The 25,684-nt window shown below is 42.8% G+C and overlaps 1 protein-coding gene across 1 annotated transcript in view; it reads left to right on the top strand.

Annotated features, from left to right (window-relative positions):
- Cacna1c (calcium voltage-gated channel subunit alpha1 C) overlaps positions 1-25,684 on the top strand; it is a gene marked incomplete at its 5' end in the record, with an annotated part of 685,364 nt that overhangs the window by 465,938 nt on the left and 193,742 nt on the right. Inside the window, 1 exon segment of the mRNA NM_001172923.1 lies at positions 21,703-21,861. Within this exon segment, the coding sequence (NP_001166394.1) occupies positions 21,703-21,861 (159 nt within the window).

The raw sequence follows: 25,684 nt of genomic DNA on the forward strand, positions 1-25,684 counted from the left end.
AGCCACTGGGTACTGATGCTCACCCTTTCCCACCTTCCCTGACAGTGATTCCTGATCTGTCACTGCAGAGCGCTCCTCTCTGCGCCCCCTCTGCCCTCTGGTTGGGTGGCCTTGTCCCTCTTCCTTCCAGGCACCCCTGAAACGTGACTCCTGGGCTCAGCTCTAGCTGTGCTCCTCGCTCCCCTGCTTCCTTCTCTCTTCAGTTTCTCTTATCTGCAAAGTGAGACTGATAACAGCTATGCCAGGGATAAGGATGAGATTTCCCTTGCAAAGGCCTTGTAGGCACAAAAACGCTTTTAAATTTACCTCTTGATGGAGATTAGAGATTGTGAAGAGCCACCACATCAGGGAGTAAAAAAAAGAAAGGCAACCCACAGGCAGCAAAGTAGGTTAATTTACAAGAGCACATTTCACAAGTTCCAGGCTCTGTTGTCATGGCGTTTTACTGAAAGGTAAATCAATAACAGTATGTGTGACTCAACTGAGAAAATCTCTATTATTTGGTGCTCTGGGATACAGCAGGGTAAAAAAAAATAACATGACACAGAATGAATTCCGTCACACAGCCTCATCTCATGCTAACATGCACAGAGTGCCCCAGAATTCCCTTTTTGATTTGAGAATAAAAATGTAGGTGGTGATCAGTGTTAGGACTACCACCAATTAAAAGCAGTGTCTTGCACAGACATCGAGGCAATGCTTTCAGACTCCAAGAGCTTGGCTAGCTGACTAGCCGGCCCAGTGGTCTAGGAAGGAAGGGACATTATGCAATGTACAGGCAAGTACATTCCAAGTGCCTCCCCAGTGTTACACGTGGTGATCCATGCAGAATGTCTCCCACTGAGAAAGACTCAACAAACGAGTTGGGTTTCTTGCCAAGGAGAGAATGGTTTTCCCTGTAGAGAGGAGTTCTGAAGGGTATGGGGTACCCCATCTGGCTTCATAGATTAAGGACAATAGATAGTTGGGTAGTTGGGTTTTTTGTGTGTTCTATGGGGTTGTGACTCTTTTGGTGCTGATGAGAAATGGTGCTGTCGCCACCTGTAGAATTGTGATGAAATGGAGGCTCTCGGTGCCTGCAAGGGAGGAAACCCAGGATGAAACATTTGTCCTTTGGACTCTGACTTCCAGTTTCCTTCTCTGTGAAAGGATAGGGCTATACTGCATTAATCCTGTAACCGTTCATCAAGATTTATCATCTTGAGTGATTAAGAAACACCTAAATTAGCAAAGCATCATTCTGGGTGCATCTGTGAATGAATGACACTTAGGTCAGGAAACTGCAGAAGACACACCCCCAGTGTGGTTTGCACCAATCAGTAAGTCTGGACAGGATAAAAGGGGAAAAAGAAAGAAATGACCTTAGTTTAGAAGACCTCCAGTCTTCAACATCCCATTAGACATCAGTCTCCTGTTTCCTCAGTCTTCCATCATAGACTCATGCCACCAACTCTAAATGTCCTCTCAGTCTTGGGCTGATGCTGCATGCTTGATCCCTGTGGTCCTGTGACTTCGTCCTTTTCAGCTGTGCAGCTGCTGAATCATCCAGCTCCCCACCATGCACTGTGGACTATTCTACCTCTGATCTCACAGACAGCCAATGTGGGCTCTCCTGCCTCTGATGCTGTGTCCTCCCGAATAAAGGAGTTGCATGCTCACACACATATTTCCTACTGGTTCTGTTCTTCTGGCAAACTCTTAGCCTTAAAATCCCTCTAAGCATTACCATTCTGTGCTTCTATGATAGAGAACAGAAGTAAGCTAGTCACTAATTCTAGACCTGAGGCAGTCACTTATGGATGTGACCTTGGGCAAGTCCCTTCACTCTTACAGCTCCCAGCACAATACAGAGAGAATATATGTCCTATGATAAGTCAACAGGCATTTACTCGGCACTGATCATGAGCCTAGGACTCTGGCAGGTAACATGACAGTCACAGACGCCAGGTGAGCTTCTTAAACTCAGGAGCTCCATGATTGATTCTCTTCTGTGCCTGGCTATTTCCTGGAGTTCTTTAAACATAAACAAACAATAGAGTTAGCAAGACATCTGTGACTTAATTTAAAACGATGGTAGTAATAAAGGCCACTTAGGGGTTTTGTTAGAAGTTCAACTAGAATATATTTCCTTTTTTTTTTTTTTTTGGTCTTTTTAAAAAAATTTTATTTAAGGAGAAAAAAGAAAAAAAAACAGAAAAAGGGTACAACTTATACAGAATTTCAGAAAAAGTAAACAGTAGGAAATCACTAGTTAATTACATATTGTCATCTTAGAAATAGTTGTTGAAGTTACAAAATTAAAGCATATAGTGGGGACTTTCAAACAGTGAGACTGCAAACAGTTTTGTTCAATGATCCAAGAAAACTCAGTAATATGGTTATCTATCTTATACACTTAAATATATATGCAGTTATATCTTTTAGAGAACTTTCTTTTCCTTTCTTTTGTACAATGACAATTACACATTTTGGGTTTTATTACTCCCACAGTTCTTAATACTTTTTTTTTTTTTGAAGAAAGTAAAACCAAATGTGACATACCAGGACAGAGTCAGTCAAATCAAAAGGATGGACATAATACATAATGTAAAAACAAAATACAAGGTGATCAACAATGGTTACCATAATGCCTCTTGTTATCTTAAAAAGAATTGCCTATATCATCAGTTATAATAAAATTGTATAAAACAGTAAAGAATAAGACCAATAAAACCAAAACATTGGAGACATTACAGGACTTTAAAAGAAGATAATAGTCAACCAGAATGGGCATCACAATGAATCTTATTGTCTTCATAGTTGTTGCCTATACTTTCAAACTTTGTAATATCAAGCATAACAGAATAGAGGAAAATCAGTCAGAACAAGATGGTGAGAGCAATACAGAGTTTCAAATCAAGTTAATAGGAAATCAAAGTGGGTTACTATAATATATCCTGCTATTTTTTATTTATTTTTCCCTTAATTAAAAGGATAAAAATGAAAAAGTAGATAATAAAAAGGAGATTGAGATGAAAAAGAGGGCATACCAACAAAACAGCGCAGGTCAAAACATAGCTATTTAAGCAAAATAGTGTTTCACCACAAGATAATCTCGACATAATAGTAGTTACCATAGTGTCTCTTCCCTTAAAATCTTTGGGTATAACTTCGTATACTGTAGCATCAAACATATCAAGACAATGTAAAACTGTTCAAGAGAATGACAGTATTACAGGGTATTTAGAATCAACTAACAGAAAATGAACAATGGTTTCTGTATAATCTCTTTGTCTATAAAAGTTTTTGTTTATATTATCACATATAATAAAGTTCAATAAGATACAACACGTTAAAACTGATGGAGATAGAAGAACAAAAGCTTGATGGGACTTCAAAACAAGAGGATTTTAAGTCAGCACTACCTGTTATGATGTCTTGTTTTCTCCAAAATGGCTATTCCTACCATCCAACCTTCTCTGCCTCATTTCTGTTCAGCTCTTTTTCTGTCACTAGTTGTCAGTTTGTCTTCTTCATTTCGCTTTCTGCTCCAATTCAATTGTGGCCACTCTGCCACTGTTTCTGGAATCTTGGTATTTTTCATTTTTAGAATATCCTGCAGTAATCTCTGTAGAGTTGAATTGGTGGTTGCAAATTCCCCTAGTTCCTTTTTATCCTGGAAGCACCTTGTTTTTCCATCAATTTCTAGGGACAGTTGTGCAGGATATATCAGTCTTGGCTGGAGGTTATTATCTTTCAAAGCTTGAATTATTCCCCCCCACTCTCTTCGTGATTTGATGGTTTGTGCCGAGAAGTCTGCTGTAATTCTGATGGGTGTTCCCTTGTAAGTGATCTGTTTCTTGTCTTTGACGGCTTTTAATATTCTGTTCCTATATTGGATTTCTGGAATTTTTATTATTATATGCCTGGGTGTAGCTCTGTTTGGGTTGTAGGTGGCTGGGGTCCTGTACACCTCATACATCTGAGTATCTTTACCTTTTGCTAAATTGGGGAAATTCTCCTGGATTATTTCTGTGAATAGCTTTCGTAGTTCATTTGTTTGAGTCCCTACTTCTTCTTTTATGTTCTTAATTCTTAAGTTATGGATCCTCTTGTCATCTTCTAGTCTTTGTAGTATTGCTGTTTGTTTTCTTGTTATTTTTAAGAAGTTTTTCATTTCATGCTCCCACCTTACCAATCTGTCCTCCAGTTCTGATAATCTATCCTTAGTTTCTTTCAAGCTGTTATGCCAGCTTTCAATAGAGTTTTTAGTTTCCTGGTAATCTCTGTGAACCTGCTTCATGTATTCTATGTTTTCTCTATTTTCTCCATCAAACAATTCTCCCCTTTTTTTCTGTTCTTCCATTCCACCATCTGTTTTTTCTTGGGCGGTGCTCAGCATTTCTCTAACTATTCTACTTATTTCTTGCTTTATTTCATCAAATAAATGCTTTATTTCATCATTTTTGAACTCATCTATGAGGCTCCAGAGATACCACTTTATGTCTATAGGTGCCGTGTCGGATATTGCATGTTTTCTGTCTTCATTCTCTTTTGCATTTACCTTTTTCCTGGATCAGTGTTCTCAGGATTGGGGTCTGAGGACCCTTTCTTGTTGCTCCATTTTCCCATACTTTTTGTTCCTTCCATACAAGCGTATGTAGGAGTTCCAGTTTTTTTTTTTTTTTCTCTTTGTCTGTTACAGTTTGTTTGAATTCGCCGGCTAAATGTTCCTGCCCACTGCAGTGTACTAGGGAGACACAGAGCTGGACAGCCTCTGCTGGGCCCGCCCCTCCAGGTCAACCTACTGAATGCTTCACTGCTAGGGTGCGGCGCCAGGCGCAGGGACCTGATTTGGGCTAGCCTACTGGATCTTAGTCCATGGCGTCACCAGGCCAAGTGCTCCCATCATTCCCGCTTGAGAGGGGAATATGCCACTAAAGTCACTGCAGGGCCCTGTTCTGGCTAGTCTGCTCGTTCCCAGAATGTCCCCTGTTGGAGCCTCCAGGTCTATGAAAGGGTCCCCATTTCTCTCACTTACTGCAAGTCGATGCAGGGCTCCCTGCCAGTCCCGCTCTCAATGCCGTTTGGTTCGCCGATTCCAGCTCTCAGAGCTTTTGCGCGTCTCTCTCCCTGCAGTGCGGATTGGGACGCAGTAGCGGCAGCAGGAAATTCAAATCGCGGCTTCCAATGGCACGGGATCCAGCTTCCACACTGAGATTTTATCTGTTCCTGTTATAGCATCAGGATTGCATTTCCAGTTGGTTTGTCTCAGCTTAGTTCGTTCCTGGGTTGGCAGGATACATCTCCCCTCACATAGGACTCCTCACACGGCACCGCTCCTGGATTCTTTTTTTTTTTTTTCATTTTTATCAGTACCGGGGATCGAACTCATGACCGCCTGCTTGCAAGGCAGACGCTTATGCCGTTGAGCTAAATTCCCAGCACCCGCTCCTGGATTCTAAACTGGTAATCTCAGAGAGCCTCCGTGGCTGCTGTTATTTGTCTGCCATGTTCTCCCGGAAGTCTAGAATATATTTCATTGTGGTTTTCATTATAGTTTTTCTGCTTGAAGTTTGCTGAGATCCTGAGATCCATCCAGGATCTCAGGAAAAAATTTGGTCATTGTTTCTTCAAATATTTTTTTCCTGAACCAATTGGATATCGTTTCATTGGTCCCTTGAGCCTTGTTTCGTTTTCTTAATTCTTTTTTTTTCCTCAAACTTTGGATACTTTCTGTTGCTTATCCATCCAGTTTCCTTACTTTTTGCTCTGCTGTTTCTCTTCAGTTTCTTCACCAAGCCTGTTCAGTAAATTTTCCCTCTGTACTTTTCTATTATGGAACTTTCATTTTGTACCTTTTTTGGTTTTGTTTTGTTTGTTTTGTGTTTTGTTTTGGGGGGGTTGTTTTTGTTTTTTGTTTTTGGGCTCTCCTGCCTCCCCAGTACCTTTTTGGTACTGGATATCGAACTCTGCACCTCACTCTTGCCAGGCAAACACTGTGCCTCTGAGCTAAATCCTGGCTCCCATACCCTTTTATAATTTCCACTTATTGTGGAATTTTCTTCCTTCTTTAACACCATATACTCATTCATTTCATTGACTGTGTTTTCCTTTCATTTAAGCATATGTGTGACAGCTGTTTTAAAATTCTTGTCTACTAAGTCCAACAACTGAAAAATCTCATTTCTGTCTCCTATTGATTGCTTTTTTGACTATGTATGATACTTTCCTACTTCTTTATATAGCTAGTGATGACACTTTCATGTTCCTTTATATATCTAGTGATTTTTATGAATATTGGAGACATGAATAATATGCTGTAGAGACTCCAGATTCTGTCATCTTCCTAAGAGTGTTAATTCTTCAGCAGACAGTTCAGTCGCTGGCTCCATGTTGACTTGGTTTTCGTTTGCTGATACAGAACAATTGAAAACTCAAACCCTTCAACCTCAAGTGCCATTTACCCTTCAGATTTTGTCAGACTTTGATTCGAGGCTGTTTTAGGAGAGATCTGCAGTATGTATCACTCTAGGTTAAGGTTCTTACCCCCGATGCGCCTTCCTGGCTCCTGAGTTGGTTGTTCAGGTGGTAAATTAAATGTTGACCAGATCTCGCCAATATGGCAAGGCAGAGCTCCAGCCTCTTCCACCACTGTTTCTCCAGCATTCATAATCCTCAGCACCTGTCTTTTGCTTTCTGCCCCAGAGCAGCTGCTATTAGACACACCTCACAGCTTTCTCCCAGCATCTACACAGCCTAATACTAAGCCAGGGACACAAGTGACACAACACAAACTTCCAGTGCCTCTTGTCTACATAGCTGCCTCGTCTCCAGTGGCCCACCATATCCCTTCAGCTGCGCAAACTCTGATCTGCTCTCTGCCCTGTGGTCAGCCTGGGTCAGTAGCACTGCCACCGTTTGCTTGGACTCTAGCTCTCTGTGGGGCAGAAGGGAAATTGTGCCCTGGCAGAAAAACAGAACAACATGGCTTCCATTCTTTTGATGTCATGCTCCTGTGTTGTTTTATTACAAAACACTGATTTTTATATTTTTGTCCAGTTTTAAAGAATGTTTATGGTAAAGGGGCCAGTCTGGTGCCTGTTAATCCAAAATAGATGAAAATGTAAGCATACTTGACTTTTTAAATTACAAAATGAGTGATTCATGTGTTAACATATGTAAAGATTCCCCATACATGATATGTTATCTATATATTACAGAATATGGTATTATTTGATATGTTACATATTAATTTATTTGTCACTAATATGTTGAGGACTTACTATATGTGAGGTACAGTGCTAACTGGAGGAAGGAAAGGTACTAAAATATTTTTAACATATTTAGAAAATAACAACAACCAAGCAAATTTTAGAATTGAATGGTCTTTCTCATACAATGTCTTCATTTTAAACATGTTCAAACCTAAATCTGAAAGGTGATACAATTTAACATGACCACACAGCTGTTAATGCCAGAAGAGGAAATAACTTAGCATATTTTCCACTATCCCTAAAATTTATGGATTTTTTTAAGCTAAGCATAATGTTTGGAGATTTTTTTTCCTCTATAAAAAATTCTATCCATGCCAAAACTTTGATCAAAGTTCCTGTACATGAATTAGTAATTTAAACCAGAATGAAAAAGTAAGTAATTCTGGGACCCTAAGAACATTTCAGTTTCAAGAAAGAGTAGCATATGGTGCGGGGTTAACATGAGTTCACGGCAATGACAAGGCTTGGTTCTTTGTGACACTCCACCTCCAGAACAGCCAAGAGGAGGCTAGGAGTTGCCTTGGTATAAAGCACTTGTTGGAAAAATAAAGATATAACAGGGTTATCTTTATAACTCAACTTAGTGATTCTGCAGTAGATTTCAGTTGCAGCCAAGAACATGGAGAAACTTTGCAGTTTTCCTAAAAGCTGTACCACTTATGTTTCTGAAGAAAGGAGTGACAGTCTGTGATGGATACAACCAAGCCACTGTGCCCTCCCGTTTAACCTTATCACCCGATGTGTCCCATCAGGAGCCTCTGTTCTGTGTCTGGCCCTACAGAAATTTTACTGGAAGAGATTTACCAACCCTCTAGAGCATGTCTATGCCTTAAAAGACCCAGACCCCTAGTTCTGAAGTGAAGGTAGTAGGAAAAACTATATACCGTGAGGGGACTTCTCTGTGTGATTTCTTCCATAAAAAACTCTTTTGCTTTCAGGAATGGCAGCTGTGGTCATCTGAATCACTTGTCCTAAGGAGGACAGTTAGACATGCTGGAAAAAATATTCTAAGTGTTCTCTTTTATAAAACTTGGAAAAGATACCTGACAGAAATAAACATGAATCCTGGAGAAAGATTCACAGCAAATTATTTTGAAAGATAATTTTGTGTAAATTAGATCTAACAAAATAACTAGCCATACCAGAAGACAAAATTAATGAGTAAAAATTGGCAGAAACCATAGTCAGTAAAAACTAAACCACAGGGGATCCAAATACTGAAATTAATCATCTATGAAACTAAAAATGATTGTATTTCTTACACTTAAAGAGACTAATGTGAAAATTAATAACTGCTCAGAAAACCAGAAGATATGGAAAAGAACCAAACACAACCAAATTGTATTTTGTTTTATTCTTTTTCCAAATGTATATTTTAGAAATGAAGAATACAATTCCTAAAATATAAAAAGCAGCAGGGAGACTTAAAAGAACTTGGCATAGATGGAAATAAAATTGTTAAACTCTAGAGAAAGCAGGAAAAATAACGCTTGAGGTACAAGCACAGAGCATTAAAAAATGAGAAATACAGAAATGAATATAGGGAACAAACAGATGCTAAATTTCATAAAGTAATTTTTTGACATTTTTGATAGATTTGTGATTTTTCTCAGTAATGTAGGAAGTTAAGTTTTAACTTGCTAGTAAAGGTTTAGTGATTGTCTTGGTGTGGGAGGGCATGCTGACAGTGACTTTTACATGGCCGTTTGTCTTGTCACATTGCAGTGTCTTATATTCTGTAACATTTTTGTTTTCTTTAGTTTGCTGTATGCATTTCATATTGTGCAATTTTTTCTAAAAGGTTTTTTAAAAATCCAGAAAAGGTATTGACCCAGGATTCTACATCATGGACAGGTGCCAAAGAGCTTGGTTCCTATTCTGCTGCAGGAAAAGCTTGCAATTTGTTAACAATAAGGAGGCAGCAGAAAGGACTAACAAATTATATCCCAGACACCCCCAGTGGATTACAGCTGCTGTCAAGGACCGTGGGCCCCACCTGGACCAGAGGGTTAGAGACGGTGACCAATAGCAGCATCAGGGCTGCAGTAGTGTACAGGTGCCAGTGTGTTTGCCATTTTTGCCTGGGGGATTGCTAAGAAGAAATTTAGAGTAGTTTTTAACTCAATCTCCATCCCTTACCACAGCTGCAGGCTTGGACAGGTTTTCCGTCTTACCTCAGTTCGCTCGTGTTTGTGAAGATAGGGGGCCAAGTCAATGCAGGGATTGTGTAAAGTCTTAACACAGGACCCAGCAAATCCTGAGTCCTCGAGGTGAAGTAGCTAGTTTTGTCATTGTTGTCTCCATGCTTCTGTATTTAATCTTCTCCTAACATCAGGATGCTTCTTACTCTTAAAGGTTGTAAATTTATTGGGCAGCAGCATATTCACCATCTCTTCTCTAGGACAATGCTCCTTCAGTGTTCAGTGAGCCTCTTGTGTGATGTGGGAATTATTAATATGGAAAGGATAACTTAAAAATAAAGGGAAATCTCTCTCATGTAGAAGGGCATTCAAATAAGGACCCGCAAACGTTAGAAAAGCTGAGCCTTCTCCATTAACAAGATTTTTCCAGTAAGAAAGTTATCAGGCAGGGACAGTCTTTTTAATCCTTAACCCCAGGGAGAGCTGCCTCCCTGCCTAGTTCTTTCAAAATTCCTTGAGGTCTGTGAGGCCAGTAAAAGTGTCTGTTGCCTAAAACCAGACCCATGTCCATCACCATGCACTAAACTGAAGTCAGAATGGATCAAAGCTCTAAATATTAAAGCAGAAACACTCTACTGGAAGAGAAAGTAGGTAGAAATCTTGAAGACCTAAGTGCAGGTAGAAAGTTCATGAACAAAACCCAAACTGCATGTGAAATACTTTTAAAAATCAACAACTAGGATCTCATCTTATTAAAAAAGTTTTTACACAACAAAAGAAATCACCAACAAAGTGAAAAGACAACCTAGGTAGTGGGGGGAAATTTTAGCCAACTGCCCCTCAGACAAAGAACTTCTATCTAGAACATATAAAGAAGTGAAAAAAATCAGACCCCCCTAAATTGAAAGAGCCAACTGAAAAATAGGCATCTGAGATAAGTACACACTTCTCAGAGGAAAAAAATACAAATGGCAAATAAATACATGAAAAAATGTTCAACATCACTGGTCATTTGAGAGATGCAAATTCAATCAACATTGAAATTCTATCTTATCCCAGAAAGAATGGCTACCATCAAATCAACCAATAACAAATGCTAGAGGAAAAAGAACCCCTTCTACACTGTTACGAGGTACAACCACTGTGGAAATCAGTGTGGAGATTCCTCAAAAAACTAGGACTAGAGGTCCCATTTGACCCAGCTATTCTCCTGAGTATCTTGCCAGAAGGATTAAAAACATCACACCACAGTGGTATATGAGCAGCCATATCTATAGCAGCACAATTTGTAATAGCTAAATCTTGGAAACAACCCAAATGCCTATCAACCAAGGAATGGATAAAATAAGGTGTGGTGTTTTTATACAATGGAATACTACTTGGTATAAAGAAGGATAAACTTGAGACTTTTATAAGTAAATGGATGCAACCTGAGACCATAATCATAAGTGGAATAAATCATATTCACATGTGTAAACATCATATTGTCTTCCTGGTATGAGAAACTGAAAGAGTGAATAAGTTCTAAAATGTCCAATAAATATTGCAAAATGGGACAAAATTTTTCAAAGGGAAAAAGGAACTAAGATGGACGAAAAAGAAAGGGCAGGAGGGAAAAGGGAAAAAATGCAAGTCAGTTTTACTGTTAGTGTCTGTTAGTTCATTAAAAAGGAAGGTTTGTGCTAATACTGATTGGGGAAAATTGTAATCCTGTATCTTATACTCTGAGCAATTGCTTTAAAGATTACACAACATACTATATTAACTGTTATTCTCCTATTATTTTGTTATGAAATTTGGTTTTACCCCTTTTCCATAAAACTCTGTTAGCCAAGTGAAGTCACAGAGTGTGGTCTATGAGATTCATCATGTCTAATACAAACTGGTTCATGTAGAGCAGGAGTGTGGGCCAATTATCACCACATGATGATGATGATGATGATGATGATGATGATGATGATGATGGCAGTGGTGGCGGCGGTGGTGGTGGTCATGTCGGCAGGGGTGGCGGTGGTGGTGGAGGTAATCACAACCAGAAATGCTGATAGGAACTTTTGCTTTTATACCGAGTCAGATTTGACCTGGGGAGATAAGGTCCTTGAGTTGGCTAGTGAGTTAAAGTCAGAAGATGTTTATTTAATCACTCTTCCTGGAAGAAGACCTGTTGATTCACAAAACTTGGGCCACTCCAAATAGGACACCTCCCTCACTGCCCTAATGGGATGGTGATGGAGGCACAGAGGAAGCCAAGGATGTTTGGGGAGCTACTTCAGCTCTGGGTCCTGTCTGCCACACATCATGTTTTCCCACCTCCTAGCTCCTTTTCTTTGCTCTCAGATGAGGGCGGCAGTCATCTGGACTATGTCCAAAGACTGCCTTACCTTCCATAGTCAGGTTCAGTCAGAGAGCTGAGCAGTGGCTCAGCAGAAGGCTGGAAGGTTAGTTTAGGAGTCCCAGGTACCCAGATGCTTCCCTGCTGGGCATCTTTGGATGACTTTGCAATAGCCTGTCTAGGTGAGCCTTTCCTCTCCTCCTCCTCCTTCTCCTCTACTCTACCTTTTCTCTTTCTCCTCCTCCTCCTCCACGCAGCCACTGTCTCCTCACATCTTCAGCCCTAGAAGGGATGAGAGGTCACACTCTCTCTTATGCCACCCCTTACTGCACCGGTGTCCCCGTACAATGTACTGGGTATCTTGAATGATCTCAACTTGAGTCAGCCTGTTTCTTTCCAGAACTTCCTGTTCTGATCTTTGAAACTTGATTCCATTCTTTCCACAAATAAATTTTAAGTACTTAGCATGTGTAAATCATGTAGAGAGAATTCGGAGTCTACTCTCAGTCAGAGAACTACTGCTGGACAGTGAGGAGTAATGGGACAATGGAACAGGACAGGTTAAAGGGCAGGAAATCTGAAGACAGGACACTTCCAGTCCTGGCAGAGACAGGAAGGACAGCCCAATCTATAAGGAAAACAGGTGGTTACAGGGCCCCACCAGGAGTCAAAGATAACTAAATAAAGGGGCAGAAAGGAGCTTTTCCCTGTGGACCCAGCCCACATGTCCATTCCTCTGGAATAGTTTTGTGTTTCCCAGGTCTTTTCTCCTTTATGCTTCTGAAACTCTTTGGGCACAATTCGTAGTCAGGTTATTACCAGATTTTGCAATTAGCCTTTCCATGTTTGTCTCAGAACTCCTCATGGGAAGGGACTGCATCTTTTGTGTCTTTGTGACAGTCCCCAGACTCAAAAAGGATGGAAGGAAGGGAATAAAGGAGGCGAGGAATGAATCATAGAGGTGGTGGACTAAGACTGTACATTGTCTCTGGGACAAGAAAAAAAGAAAGTCTCAAAAAAAAAAAAAAAACCAAAGCAAGAATGGCAAAAAGCTATGAAAAAACCAAAAATGACCAAGGGAAATGTGTAGTTTGGCCAGAGAGAAGCCATAAATCACCTGCAGTAGTGCAGGCTTGGTCAGAATGGTAATGACAAAGACCATACTGTCAAGAGAGAAAATCCATGCTGCACCACTCACACATAAAGTTGAAGCATTGGATCGCAGTTGCCAGGCTCCTCCATAACTCTGGTGAATAGCTTTTATGGCTGCCAGAGTAGCAGCCAGCATCACCTACCCTCCCTGTGTGCAGCAGAGATGTAGGTCTCCCTGTCTCGCCATCCGCAGTGATCATGCATTCATAATAAAATAAGTACATGAAAAATCCAACAGATAACCCTGTTTTATGGTTATGCTAGTAAGTATGTGTTCTGGATGCAGTGTTGGCTTCAATGCTTTTCTGATTACAGATTACCTGGGAGGGTGAGGTGCCAGGATCACCCCACTCCCTGCATCACAGAACCCCAACCATCCTGGATAATATTGCTGAGACTCCAAGCTGATCTAGTGCTCTGAGGCCTCATTTCTCAAATGAAGAAGATGAAAATGTGGTTAGAAATGAAAAAGCAAACCCACTCCAGAAGGACTGGATCTGAATCTGCACTTAAGTTCCCAGGGGATAGGCAAGCAGATTCCTCTGAAAGGTTCCAGCTAAGAGCCTGGCCACACTCATGACAATAATGACAGTCATTTAAGAAGAACTTGTGGGCCAGACATCCTAAGCACTTAAATGAACTTGCTCAGTTCTAACAGCAACTTTAGAAGGCAGGCACTGTTATCATCCCTCATTGTCCAAAGACGTATCTGAGAAGTGTAGAGCTAGGATTCACTGAGGTCATCGGGCTCTTTAACAACTGCACAGCTCTTTGTCTCCCATCTCCCAGAGCAATCTGCAAGTGCTTCAGAGCTATCCAGTGGGGTGGCAGTGAGGGCTGGCAGAACTGTCCAGGGGGTCCGGGAGAAAGGCAACCTTGGCCCTTGAGAAAGAACTTGCTAGCCTAGATAAACCTTTTTCTCTCCATCAGGGAAGGGAGAACCCTGCCAACAGTGTTTTCCTAGGAGATGCAAAGTCTCATTCTAGCCTCCCCTCTTAAGAGAGATTAGTGCCTTATCTGCTCTTCCTTGAAGGTAGGGTCACACGCACAGGGTGATAGGTCCAGGGACAGCATAGATTTGGTGGACAGGGAAGAGTAGTGCACCGTCCTTGAACATCTGCTTTAAGGGACCTCTTTCCCCTGCAGATGGCTTCAAGATGTGAGCTGAGGAGCTCATAAGGGAGCTCAATGTTTAAGTTTTTAGTGACTCTCAATTTTGTTCGAATTTGGTTAAAAATTTGTTGAGATGGGCCGGGGATTTAGCTCAGCAGTACAAGCGTGTGCAAGGTCAGTAAGTTTGATCCTCGGTTGGGACACATGGAAGTCTGAATTCAGCTGGGTAAGGTTAGCCCCTCCGTCAACCACTTGTAAGTAATTAGGTCTCTGGATTAAACATGGTTTCTACTTCCTTCTGAAAAATTGGCGCAGCTGCCTTACGCCTCATGTTCTTCCCAGGGCTGAGGCTCAGGTAGACAGACAGGCCCTGACTCATGCCCCGTTCTGGACAGGGATGTGTCCTCTGCATGCCAGCTCTGAGCACAGCAGGGTCTGCAGCAGCAGCTCCTATATGGCCATGGCTGCACCCGCTGCAGTGCTGTCACATGTAGAAGAACATTTCCCAGGTTTGAGGTGGACTGAGGGTGTCTTCTCCCTGAGGCTTTTTGTACTATTTACCTCTCAAAAGGTGCCACAACTCTGTCTTCAATTGGATTGTGTCTTCGTTACATTTTGTTGATGGGGCAAAATACTGAACACCCACAAGTTATAGGAGAAAAGCTTTATTTCAGCTCACAATTTGTGAAGGTTTTAGTTTGTAGTCAGCTGGCTTCAAGGCAGGACGGCAAGGCAGAGCAGCGTTGCAGAAAGGAAGAAGTCCAGGCAAGAGGCAAGAGGCTGCAAGCAGCAAGCAGGTCTCCTTTTATGCCATCCAGCCTGCCAGCCTCCATTATCCACACCCAGAACTATGCTAACCCAATCAGTGGACTAATTTAGTACCACACACCCTTAATCCCAGTATCAACCCCTCTCCAGATCTAGAGCCTATAAAAACCCCACTTATAAATGCATGAGGCTTTGGCGGGGGGTCACAGCATGTTGAATCTGCTGGGAGGCTGTGAGTAAGGCTGTCTCCCCAACTGCCTTCAGAAATGTGCAATACAGTGGTCTTGAGTTCACAGATTTCTTATTGCTAGAACAAAATGCCTGACACAAGTTAAAGTCTCATAGTTTGTAGAGGTTTCAGTCAATAACCGACTAGCTTAGGTCAAGGTGGCATGGCAGAGGGGAAACAGTCCCCGGCATGGTTGACAGGAAACAGGGCTTAAGGGAGGAACGAGAGAGACAGACCCTTCCAGACCACTCACCCCGTGACCCACTTTCTCCAACCAGGCTTCACCTCCCCACATAACATTTAGCTAGAAACTAATTCACTGATAAGCATCACATACTTATGACTCAGTCACCTCCCAAAAGCTCCGATTACGAGCACATGAAGCCCAGGGCAACAACTATATATAAACCATGTGTTAGCATCACCCTCAACCCAAACTTCTTTCTACTTCAGTGACTCTTAACATTGTTTCCTTTTGGTTTCTGTCACTGAGCCTCCTTGGTCATTTTTGTTGTTTTCCTAACATAGGACTGGAATTATTGAGCCTGAATAGTTGGGGACATTTAGTGTTTATTCCTAGCCACTAACAAAAAGCTGTGAGTCAACATTAACTCTGAACAATAATATAAAGTCAAATAACATTAGCAAAGATCTCCAGTTTTGGAGTTTTCTAATCCTTTTTCTTTCCTCCTCTCCCATCTGACACCAAAATGACTTAAAATATGAGTTCAAAGAAGGAGGTAGGGGGTAGCTTTTGTGTAGAAAGGACAGAGTCTTTACATATAGCTATGGAGCAGCTGACATTTCTACACATTACTCTTAGCCCTAGTGAGTTTTCAGTTTCCTCCTTTCTCAAACTCAGACTTATAAAGTCATTTTCAAACTCCTTCTTGCTATTACCCTTGGGGCCTTGAACTGAGCAATTTATCACCAAAGCAAGGCTTTGCCAGATGCTCTTTTATAAAGCAAAAGTGTGTGATCTGTCCTCAGTCTTGCATACATGGGTGGACTGTCTGTTACAGTCCTGGAGGCATCAGCTCTAGCCAGCCCAGGTGTCTGCAGGCTAATCTCAACAGCACTTGAATCCACTTCTCTCATTGCTGGCACAAAATACTCAACACCCAAAGTTAAAGAAGGAAAGGTTTTACTTCAGCTCACAGTTTGTGGTTTCCATCTAAAATTTACTGGCTCCAAGGCAGGGTGGCATGGCAGAGGAGCATCACAAAGGAGAAATAGTCCGTGGCATGGCAAGCCTTCCTCTTTTTTATTATATTCAGATTACATGCCTTTTGGCGGTGCCAGTCACACCCGGGTGGTCTTTCCCATTATCCACATCCATGTTAATGCTAAACCAATTCAGTTATCACACACCCTTAATCCCAGGATCACACTCCCTAATCCAGCGTTACACACCCATGATCCAGCCACCTCCCAAAAGCCTCACCTTTGAGTACATGAGGCTTTGAGGGGACATCTAAATATAAGACATAACAGCACTGTCTCTCTGGAAGGTCTTCTTAGCATCCAGGCACTTTGCAAGTCTTTCCGTCTGCTAAGAAGAGGTCACCTGATAAACTGCAAACTAGCAGAGACTGAATTTCTAAACTATATGTTTTTGATCCTTGTGTGGAACTGTATGTTCTAAATTTCCCAAGAATCATTTTCATATTAAATATCCTTTCCTATTGTCCCTGCATTTGTCAGGTCTCAAGCCCTGACTTAGTGTTAGGAAAATAGGTTTACACCATCTGTGGTCCAATTATCTTGTTTTTGCAGGGCATTTCATAGCACTGGCTTCACCAGGATTATCAGAGGTTTACTTTCTTCCACTAATATGGGCAGATGGCCCTGAAGAAGGGTCAGAAATCGCTATCAGCCACAAGCACAGCCTATCTGGAAAGAATACATAGGGGGAAAACGATGTATTTTTATTTTTAAAAATGAGCTGGGAGCTGTTTCTTAGATAACTGTGAGTTCTTCCCAAGAAAAATCTAGTAAATGTCCAGGCCCCAAGAGTCAAACTCTGCATGAGGGCTGGAGAGAAAGGATTCGGGTCCCATGCCCTCACCCAACAACCTGGCTTGTGTGGTGCCAACACTAGTTTTTTCCGCTTCCCAGAAGATGCTGGAAGCATGGGTGATGCCTTATGATCACAGATCGTGGAGGCCAACAGATGTATCCAAGAAGCAGAGGAGGCCCACAGACTGTGGGGTCTGGCCTCTTGACACTAGTGCCCCTGCCATCACTCACCAGCTGTGCACCCCTGGGTAGGTCACTTCACCTCCCTGGACCCACTTGTGTCACGTATAACCAGTGGTTAATAGTACTACCTGCTTAATAGGCTGTGGACAAGAGGAAACAGGACCAAGTTTAGTGTTGGCAGCTGGACCTGGTCCATGATGAGTCTTCAGAATATGTTAGTGAGTTTCCAGGGAGCTCTTCTGTCCCAGAGCCATCCTAAATCTCTGCCAAGTCCCTCCTCAAGGGCTTAATTAGTTCATGAACACTACTGAGGACAGGGAAGTCACTGCCTCTTAACACCCATTCACCTTGAGGTAAGTCTGTTTCTTAGAAAACTTTCATTTGAGTTGAGCCTAAATCTTTCCTGGATTCTTTCCTTGTTGGTTTTAGTTCTACCCCTAGGTCATACAGAAATCATATTCCTCAAAATAGCAGTTCAAATCATGTGAAAATCATTAGCATGAGTATCCCTGCTTATATTCTTTTCTCATGCCACAGATCTTGTGTTTTCCTGACGAAACATCTTCAGTGTCTTCTAGTGGCCTTTGAATGATGTGGTTTCCAACCCCTTCATCACTGTGGTTTCTGTCTTCCCAAAGCACCCTGTGCTCACATGTGTGAGATGGTGCCACGTGTGTTAAATCTGAGTACGTGTGCAAAGACAAAAAGCTGATGAGACCCAAGGAGCTCCCAGGCATCAGAGAGCTTTCTAGATAGGGAGTCCACTGCACTGAGTGGCAGAAGCAGGGAGACAAAAATAGTCAGCTCATTGCTGGACTAGAAGGTGCAAACTGGGAATCGTAGGAGATCAAACCAGGGAGATGAGTTTGACCTGAAGGCAATAGGGAATCACTGGAGGACTTGCAGAAGTGACAGCTTTCCATGTGTCCTTTAGTAAGAAAAACCTAACTGTAGCATGAAGACCAGGCAAACCTGAAAGTGGGGAGGCCAGTTCACCAAATGGCAGAAACCAGAAGGGGGGGGGTGAATCATGTACCAAAATTTCCAAAATATATACCAGGAGGCTAACAGTGTCTCTGGGCAGTGAGACAGTGAGTGATTGCCATTTGCTTTTTGCTTCCCTGTATTTTCTAGCTTCTCTTTAATAAAGATTTTCTATTTCTCTCTATAATTAGCATGTATTATTTATATAGTAAAATAATTTATGCATATCTAAAGATAGTTCAGAATCAAGCCAGCAGGACTTGGAAACTGCTTGGAAAGAGGAGCATGAGAAATCTGTTTATTTGCCCTGGTTCTCAGGTGGGTGGTGCAACCACCAAAGGAGTTGGGGGTGTGAGGAACAGGACACTGTATGGGAATTCTGATAGCATAGCTGAGGGCTGAGGTAAAGCCCACGGGCTGCTTTGACTTTAATTTGGTCTCTTCATAGCCTGCATGTTGCCTGTCTCCTACCCTGAAGGACCTAGAGCTCACTTGTCCATTCTCCACTGGCCTGGAAATTAGACTCTACTACAGGAAAGCCCACTAGTGCTCTGCAGTAGCGATAGCATTGATTAAGTGACGTGTTCATCACTGTTTCAGAAAACACTTCCTGAGTGCCTTTAAGATGCTCTGCATCCAGCCAGTCCTCAATGTAACACAGGAAAAAGCAGGCCCTCTGCCTGTCTTCCCAAAACTCAGACTCGTGCAAGAGACAGAGGAAATGTTTCAGGGTCACTTTAATAAAAGACACCATTTGAAGCCAAGATAAATGCACAAAGGAGAGGAAGGAGTTCTAGGAAGATGTATAGCCAAGGAAACGTTTCTGGCCTGGAAGATTAGAGAAGGATGTCAGGGAAGAGGGATGCAGGACCGGACTAAAGGAGTGGAGGAAGGGCTGACCACGGGGCTGCCTCCTGAGAGATACACTGCGGCTGATTTCGTCATCACGCACACAGCCTGGAATGCACATGCACAAACCTAAATTGCATGGGTCAGTCACTTAATGTGGCCTCTCAGTGAAGCCAAGAGCTGGGAGCCCAGGTTGCAGGAAAGAGGCTACCACCGACATCATATGGCAGACAGTTTTATAAGCAAGAGCACACTCTAAAATAATGATAAATGTATAATAAATACATAAACCAGTCACATGGTCAGTCGTGATTATTGAGTACTACATGCTATCCATAATTGTGCACAGTGCTGTAGTCTCCTGTAACTGGCAGTGTAGGTGTGTTTACACAGTATCACCACAAACATGTGAGTCATGCCCTGTGCAACGATGTCATGACATCTGCAGTGTCACTAGACATTAGGCATTTTTCAGCTCCATGTGGGACCACTGTATCCATGTAACCCATCATCATACCGGAAATGCTGCTCTGTGTCCATGACTGTATAGCATATTTGAGTATTCAAAGGGGGCTGTTTGCCTGGAACCCGGGGAGAGGGTCAGAGATGCAAGCGAGTGGAGAGGTGAAAGGCGCTCTGGGGAGGTACGGAAGGGTCCTTTGTTTAAGGGTTTTGGAGGCCTGAGGTGGTCTTCTGACCAGCCCCACTGGTTTCAGCCTGGAGCAGAGCTCCTTATCCTCCTTATCCATGACTCCTGGTCTGCCCCAACCTGTCTCTTGCCCTTTGAGGCTGCAGCACTGAAGGCTTACCAGGACCCCTCACTCATGGATGGCTCATATGCAGATGTGGGGTTTCCCTGCCCCTCCTCTGAGGAGCTCCCCCCACAGCCACCTCAGAAAGTTGCTTTGCAGCCCAACTTCCTTCATGGTTTCTCATTCTTTAACAATAATGTGTGTACAACTTGTTAATTAATGAAATCATTTGGATCTGAAAACATCTTGTTCTAATGGGAGGCGGCAAAACACTCATTAATTCACAGGTAAATTATTCCAGCGCGCCTCTCTCTCTCTCTCTCTCTCTCTCTCTCTCTCTCTCTCTCTCTCTCTCTCTTTCACTTTTTTCCCAGCTTGGCTTAATAGCTGGAGAGAATTCTAATCAGCCTTTTGCAAATCATCCCACCAGGACACAGGGCACTGAGGACTGCCTTGTGGTCAGAGTGAGGTTGATGTGGCCTTGATTTACCCAGAAGAGAGGGCAAAGGATAAATGCAAAGATGGGGTTTTGCTCCCTGAGGGGTGGAAGGGCCTCCATGGCTTGGAGGTGAGAACATGGGTAAGTGGGGAAGTTAGGAAAAGTCACCAAAAGTGATAAGTGTGTGGCACTGAGAGGTGGGTGTCCTCTTGCGTTTATCCCAAAAGTAGCCCATGAGATGATTTCTGCACACCTTGCCTAGGTGGAAGGAAAGAAGAGCTGCCTGCCCCTCCCCTTCCTCCTAGCCACCTTCCTGCTATTCGCAAATGAAGCCCCACAACACCCTCTTTGAAGGAGGAGCATTTTTGGTGCCCTTTATGGCACCCTTCTCCTCACTAGACAACAGTACAAACCTCTGGGTAAACTGACAAGACCATTTCTCCACGGAGCCGTTCATTTCATTCTTCTTTTCCTTTGATGGGATCTGGATCTTTTTAGAAAAGCAATGTTTTTATCACGGTAGAACTTTTCTGGCAATGTTCCTGATTTTAAACATCTTTGTGTGTATGATTCAGTAACACTGATCTGTTCATACTGTGCCCTCATCACCATTGTGCAACTCCAGACCATCATCTTCCCCGATGGAAGGGCCATGCCAATTGAACAGGAAGTCCCTTTCTGCATGGCTTTTGAATGGAAAGTGTAATGTGCCTGGTAGGACTCTGGGGCGAGGAGCAATCCACTCAGTCCCTAGCAGAGCTTTTAGAGTTCTTTCCTCACCCAGACTAAGAAGGTTGCAACGCCCAGCTCTATCCTGGTAGAGTGTCAGCTTCAGCACCACAAGCCTCACACTCCTGGATTCCTGTCACCTAGGCCAGGGCTGTTTTATGGCAGCCGGATGAGCCACAGGCTCTAGCACTCTGAAGAGACAAGTGTCTGCATGGCCACTCATCAGAGTGAGTCCTGACCTTACTGAACTCTGCTGTGGAGCACACTCTGTCTATGTTGCCTCTAAAATGGGAGACTAAAAAGTTTGATAGTAGCCAAGTGTGGTGGCACATGCCTGTGATCCCAGCACTCGGAAGACTGAGGCAGGAGGATCACCCTGAGTTCGAGGGCAACCTAACTACTAAGTCAATAAACCAATACTGTCTCGATAAATCAAAAAAAAGAAAGAAAGAAACTGATAGTTATTGATGAAGACAGCACATTCTTCCCTTTGGAAGTACAGCACCTGTCAGACAGTTTCTTCAGAGCTGTCTCCGAGGCGGCTTTCAAGTGAAGCCAGCCTGGATTTCGATCCCCGCTGTGTCACCCACTGACTGTATCACCTTGAGCCTCTTTTTCTTCATCTAAAACTAGGGCACTTGATACCCGTGCCTAGGTTGCTAAGAAAGGTAAGTGAGATTATATCAGTGTGGCTTCCAGGGAAGCACCAGGCCAGGAAGTTCTCACAGCTGTGCCTGTTGGTGGTTGTCACCCTAGGTCTCCAGGTTGTCCTGAACTCCATTATCAAGGCCATGGTGCCCCTGCTGCACATTGCCCTGCTCGTGCTGTTTGTCATCATCATCTATGCGATCATCGGCCTGGAGCTCTTCATGGGGAAGATGCATAAGACGTGCTACAACCAGGAGGGCATCACAGGTAAGAGGCGGGCTCCGGGTACCACACTCCCCAGAGCCTGCTTGTTTTCTGTAGTGGTTTCCCCTGTGGCTGGATGTACTGCTAAGCACATGGCCACTTGTCCAGCAGAGCCGGGTGAGGCCCTTCATCAAAAGGCCCACCTTTCCAGGCCATGGCTGAGTGAGAGGCAGGCACAGTGTTCTTTTCCTCTCATTCCAGCTTCTGTTTTCATTAAAATACGTCTTAATGAAAGATGCCAAATACTGGCTTTGTCCAGCACTACTGACCAGTACAGAGATACACAATTCAGAAACATTTAGTGAATTAGGAACCTGTCTTTCCTCGGGCTCTCACTTCTGGAGCTGACCCTGAATATCAGAAGATTCAAACCTAGTGGTGTGTGTGACATACATCATGGTGGCTCACTTCCAGAAAGGCATCCCCTTGACGGCCCTGGGTCTGTCCCCTTGTTGGGGATGATCCTGGCTTCTCTGCAATTAAAGTTTCCTTCTCCATTCATAGGCAGGAGCCCTGGGCCCCTTCCTATGGTAGATGAAAGGGCAAGTGTAGAATCACCCCCTTTACCGATGGACAAATTTCTCCTCAAGGAAAAGGTGTAGATCCATCTCACAGCTATCGGTCCCCTCTCCCCCAGGACTCCTGTCATTAAGTTTCTTCAGCAAGTTAGTGCATTCTCCAAGAGATGCTGGCTCATTAAGCGCCTCTGTGAGTGGACCAGAGTTGGGCTTGCAGGATCTATGCTACAAACTGCTGTTTTAAGTTACTAACACTTCAGCTTGATCTTTAAACAAAACCATTTAAACAGAGATTGACAGGCTTTTAAACAAGCATAGAAAACAGTTTAACATAAAATACAAAAACTTTTTGGGGGAATAAATTCCTCACCCAAAAGGATTAGTAGTTTATATTCTTCTTTTTCCAAACAAGACCTGTCATCTTAGTTTTGGGCGTTTTGGTGGAGCAGTTGGAGGGCATCTGTCTAAAGAACACCTCTCCCCTCTTCATTTCTACTGCCTTGTATTCTCATTCAGCCCAGGCATTAAATTAAATTAAACTTGACTTCTCTTGCGCTGGGGAGTGAGGTTGGAAACCATCTGTACAGCAAAGAGTGAAATGGATAATTCACATTCAGAAACCAAAGCAGGCCCGCTGCTATGCACAGGTTGGTTACCTGCAAAGTCGCTGGGTCAGTGCTGCAGAGTCATAGTCCTAAAAACAACCTATAAACGTATAGTCAGAGAATCACTCAGTTCTTTTTATTTTTTACAGTTTTTTTTTTAAAGAGGACACTATGCACTCTCAAGAGAATTTCCAAATTACTTGGGCCATAGTTGTATAGCATAAATTACCATGTTTTAAAATATATTTTAATTGAGAAAAAAAGTTCTTGTCTTCATCTAAAATTCTGAGGTTTCAACCTTGCTTAAAGAAATGCCAAGCAATATAATAATATCTCTAACTCAAAACCTTCTCCGTAGTCAGTATCTAGTCCTGACCCTTAAATTTATGTTAATGATATAACTGTTAACATTTCATTCTCAGACTGCCTCAAGAGTTGATAGTAGTGTATATAAAGTTTATGCAGTTGTATTGAAATGATCAGTGATCCATTTGACTCAAACTCCTCAGGCAGTCACAGAGATGCAGAATCCTTAAGATTTCCTTTCAGTTTGTCAGTGACAGATGGTGAGACCCTCACCACTCAAACAAGGAAGAACAAACAGTGAAGTTCCACCACAGAGCCAAAGACGGTAACCCTCCCATCAAATGGATCTGCACTATCCAGCCAAGGAGAACTGCTGGTCTTTTCTATTCTCCTAGTGGGAAAATAGCAAAAGTGTGTTTTTCTACTGGTGATGAGGATCCTGCAAGCATTCCAAAAATAAGCAGCCCTGAATAATCATTAGAAACCATCTGGCTTTGTAACTAAGCCTCAGTGGTCTCAGAAAGCAAGAACATAGTGGGAATCACAGACAAAGCAAAAAACATGGACTCTTCTCCCATAGACACAGCCGGAAGGTCCAGTGAACACTTTAATAGACTCCTCTGCTCTTACCAATTTGGGATCATATTATCCTGAATAGTAAACCCAGTCAAGAGAAGTCCACTTGCTATCATAAGATGCATCTGATTATTTGTGTGGTGGATTTTGTCTTTATCCTACATATTCAGCAGAGAAGTGGGTGCCTGTAGTATAAATGACCATGAACTGGGGTGTTGGAGGACAATAAGAAATGTATCCACAGGAGAGGATCCATGCCAGCCTCCACCAAGAAGGTAACCTCGCTGTTGTGTGTGGAGCCAGAGCCTCTGCCGGGCCCGGGGGTGAAGACACTTAGCTACAGAAGCTGTCCTCTCAAACACTCTCTCACCAGCTCACCCACCTCCTCCTTCCTACAACTGTTGTCAATCCAGGACCCACTTCATCACTCCCAACAGAGAATGATGCTGCTGTCATCAGGGCCTTGTCCACCCACACTGTGACTAACCTCGATGAGGAGCAAGAGATGTGCAGGAATCTGGACATGCTTGATACATCTGTAGCACAGATGACCAAAATCTGTGCTCTTCGGAACCGTCCCAGTGTATTTCAGTTTTATAAACCTTTAGAATAGATGTTTTTGTTTTCAGGTTCTGTTTGGTTTTAGATTTCAGACTTTGGGCTAAATGACTGTATTCTGTGCATATTTAAACTCTACAGAAGTACTTTGTGTGTCCTTGTGATCATTTTTAATAGGATTCATGTCAGATTATCTTTACCCTTTGATATTATTTCAGTCTGATTTTCATGAACTTCTAGATTTCAGAATACAATGGCTTTTTGCACCACATTTTCTGTAAAAATCCATCTGAAACAATCATGAGTCGGCCAGGTGAGCCATTGTTCTGTCTCTGGGCAGTCCTTCCAGTGGGCCCCAGCGGAGACCGTCTCTGAAGAGGCGATTTTCCCTTTCTCCCTGGGGCACAGCCAAGGCACTCTTTCGGTTCTCAACAGATACAGCGCCATATGCCGATACCTTTTGTTTCTGGTTGTCCCATCTGTCTGCTGGTTCTCAGAGCCAGATCACTCTGCATAGCTCTCCCAAGCACACTAATTACCCCTGAGACCAGCAGAGACGGGCTGGCTAAGATCTAGCAATGAAATCACCTTCACTGTATTCACTCCGGAAAGTTGAGACCTAAAACAGTGATTGATTTTGTCTTTGGCAGTTTCTCCTTGAACCCCCCACCCAGAGCTCTCCAGGATTTCGGTTCTTGCTGATACCGACTGCACTGTGGTTGGACATCTCTCCTAAGCTTTGCCTCCAATATTTTACAAAAAACGTAATTTGGATTTTCTAGATTGACTCTGCCTCTGACTCTCTAGATTTCTAGGTTAAATTGTGGAGCCTACATTGCTCATGGCCTACACTTCTCCTTCAGACATTAGGAATCAGCAAAAGAACAAAAAGCCAGCATGTTCTCACGTTTAAGCCGGCTTCCCCTCACCCTAAAGTCCATATTGCCCGGACCCACTGATTTATGTGTGTCCACATTTCTCAAGTGTTCCCGTCAGTACTTTTTATAGACACCTATTTTTACCAGATCATTGCTGCCTCTTAATTATTCTCCAATCTTTCTTACTGTTATTTACGACAGATTTAAAAGAGCAGAGCGGCACTTGAGCTTATAGGTAATCTTTCTGAGTCGTGTCCCTTTTTCTCTTATTAATGAGATGGCTTTTCCTTGATGCTGTTTTCTTTTAAACACACATTTTTGAAACCCCAAGCGTGTTTCCCTTCCTGTGGCCACTTGGAATGCACTCTGGCAGCCTGCCCTCTTA

Source organism: Cavia porcellus, unplaced genomic scaffold, assembly GCF_034190915.1.
Source record: "Cavia porcellus strain 051 isolate PalLab524CR breed Dunkin Hartley unplaced genomic scaffold, mCavPor4.1 scaffold_19, whole genome shotgun sequence".
NCBI lineage: Eukaryota > Metazoa > Chordata > Mammalia > Rodentia > Caviidae > Cavia > Cavia porcellus.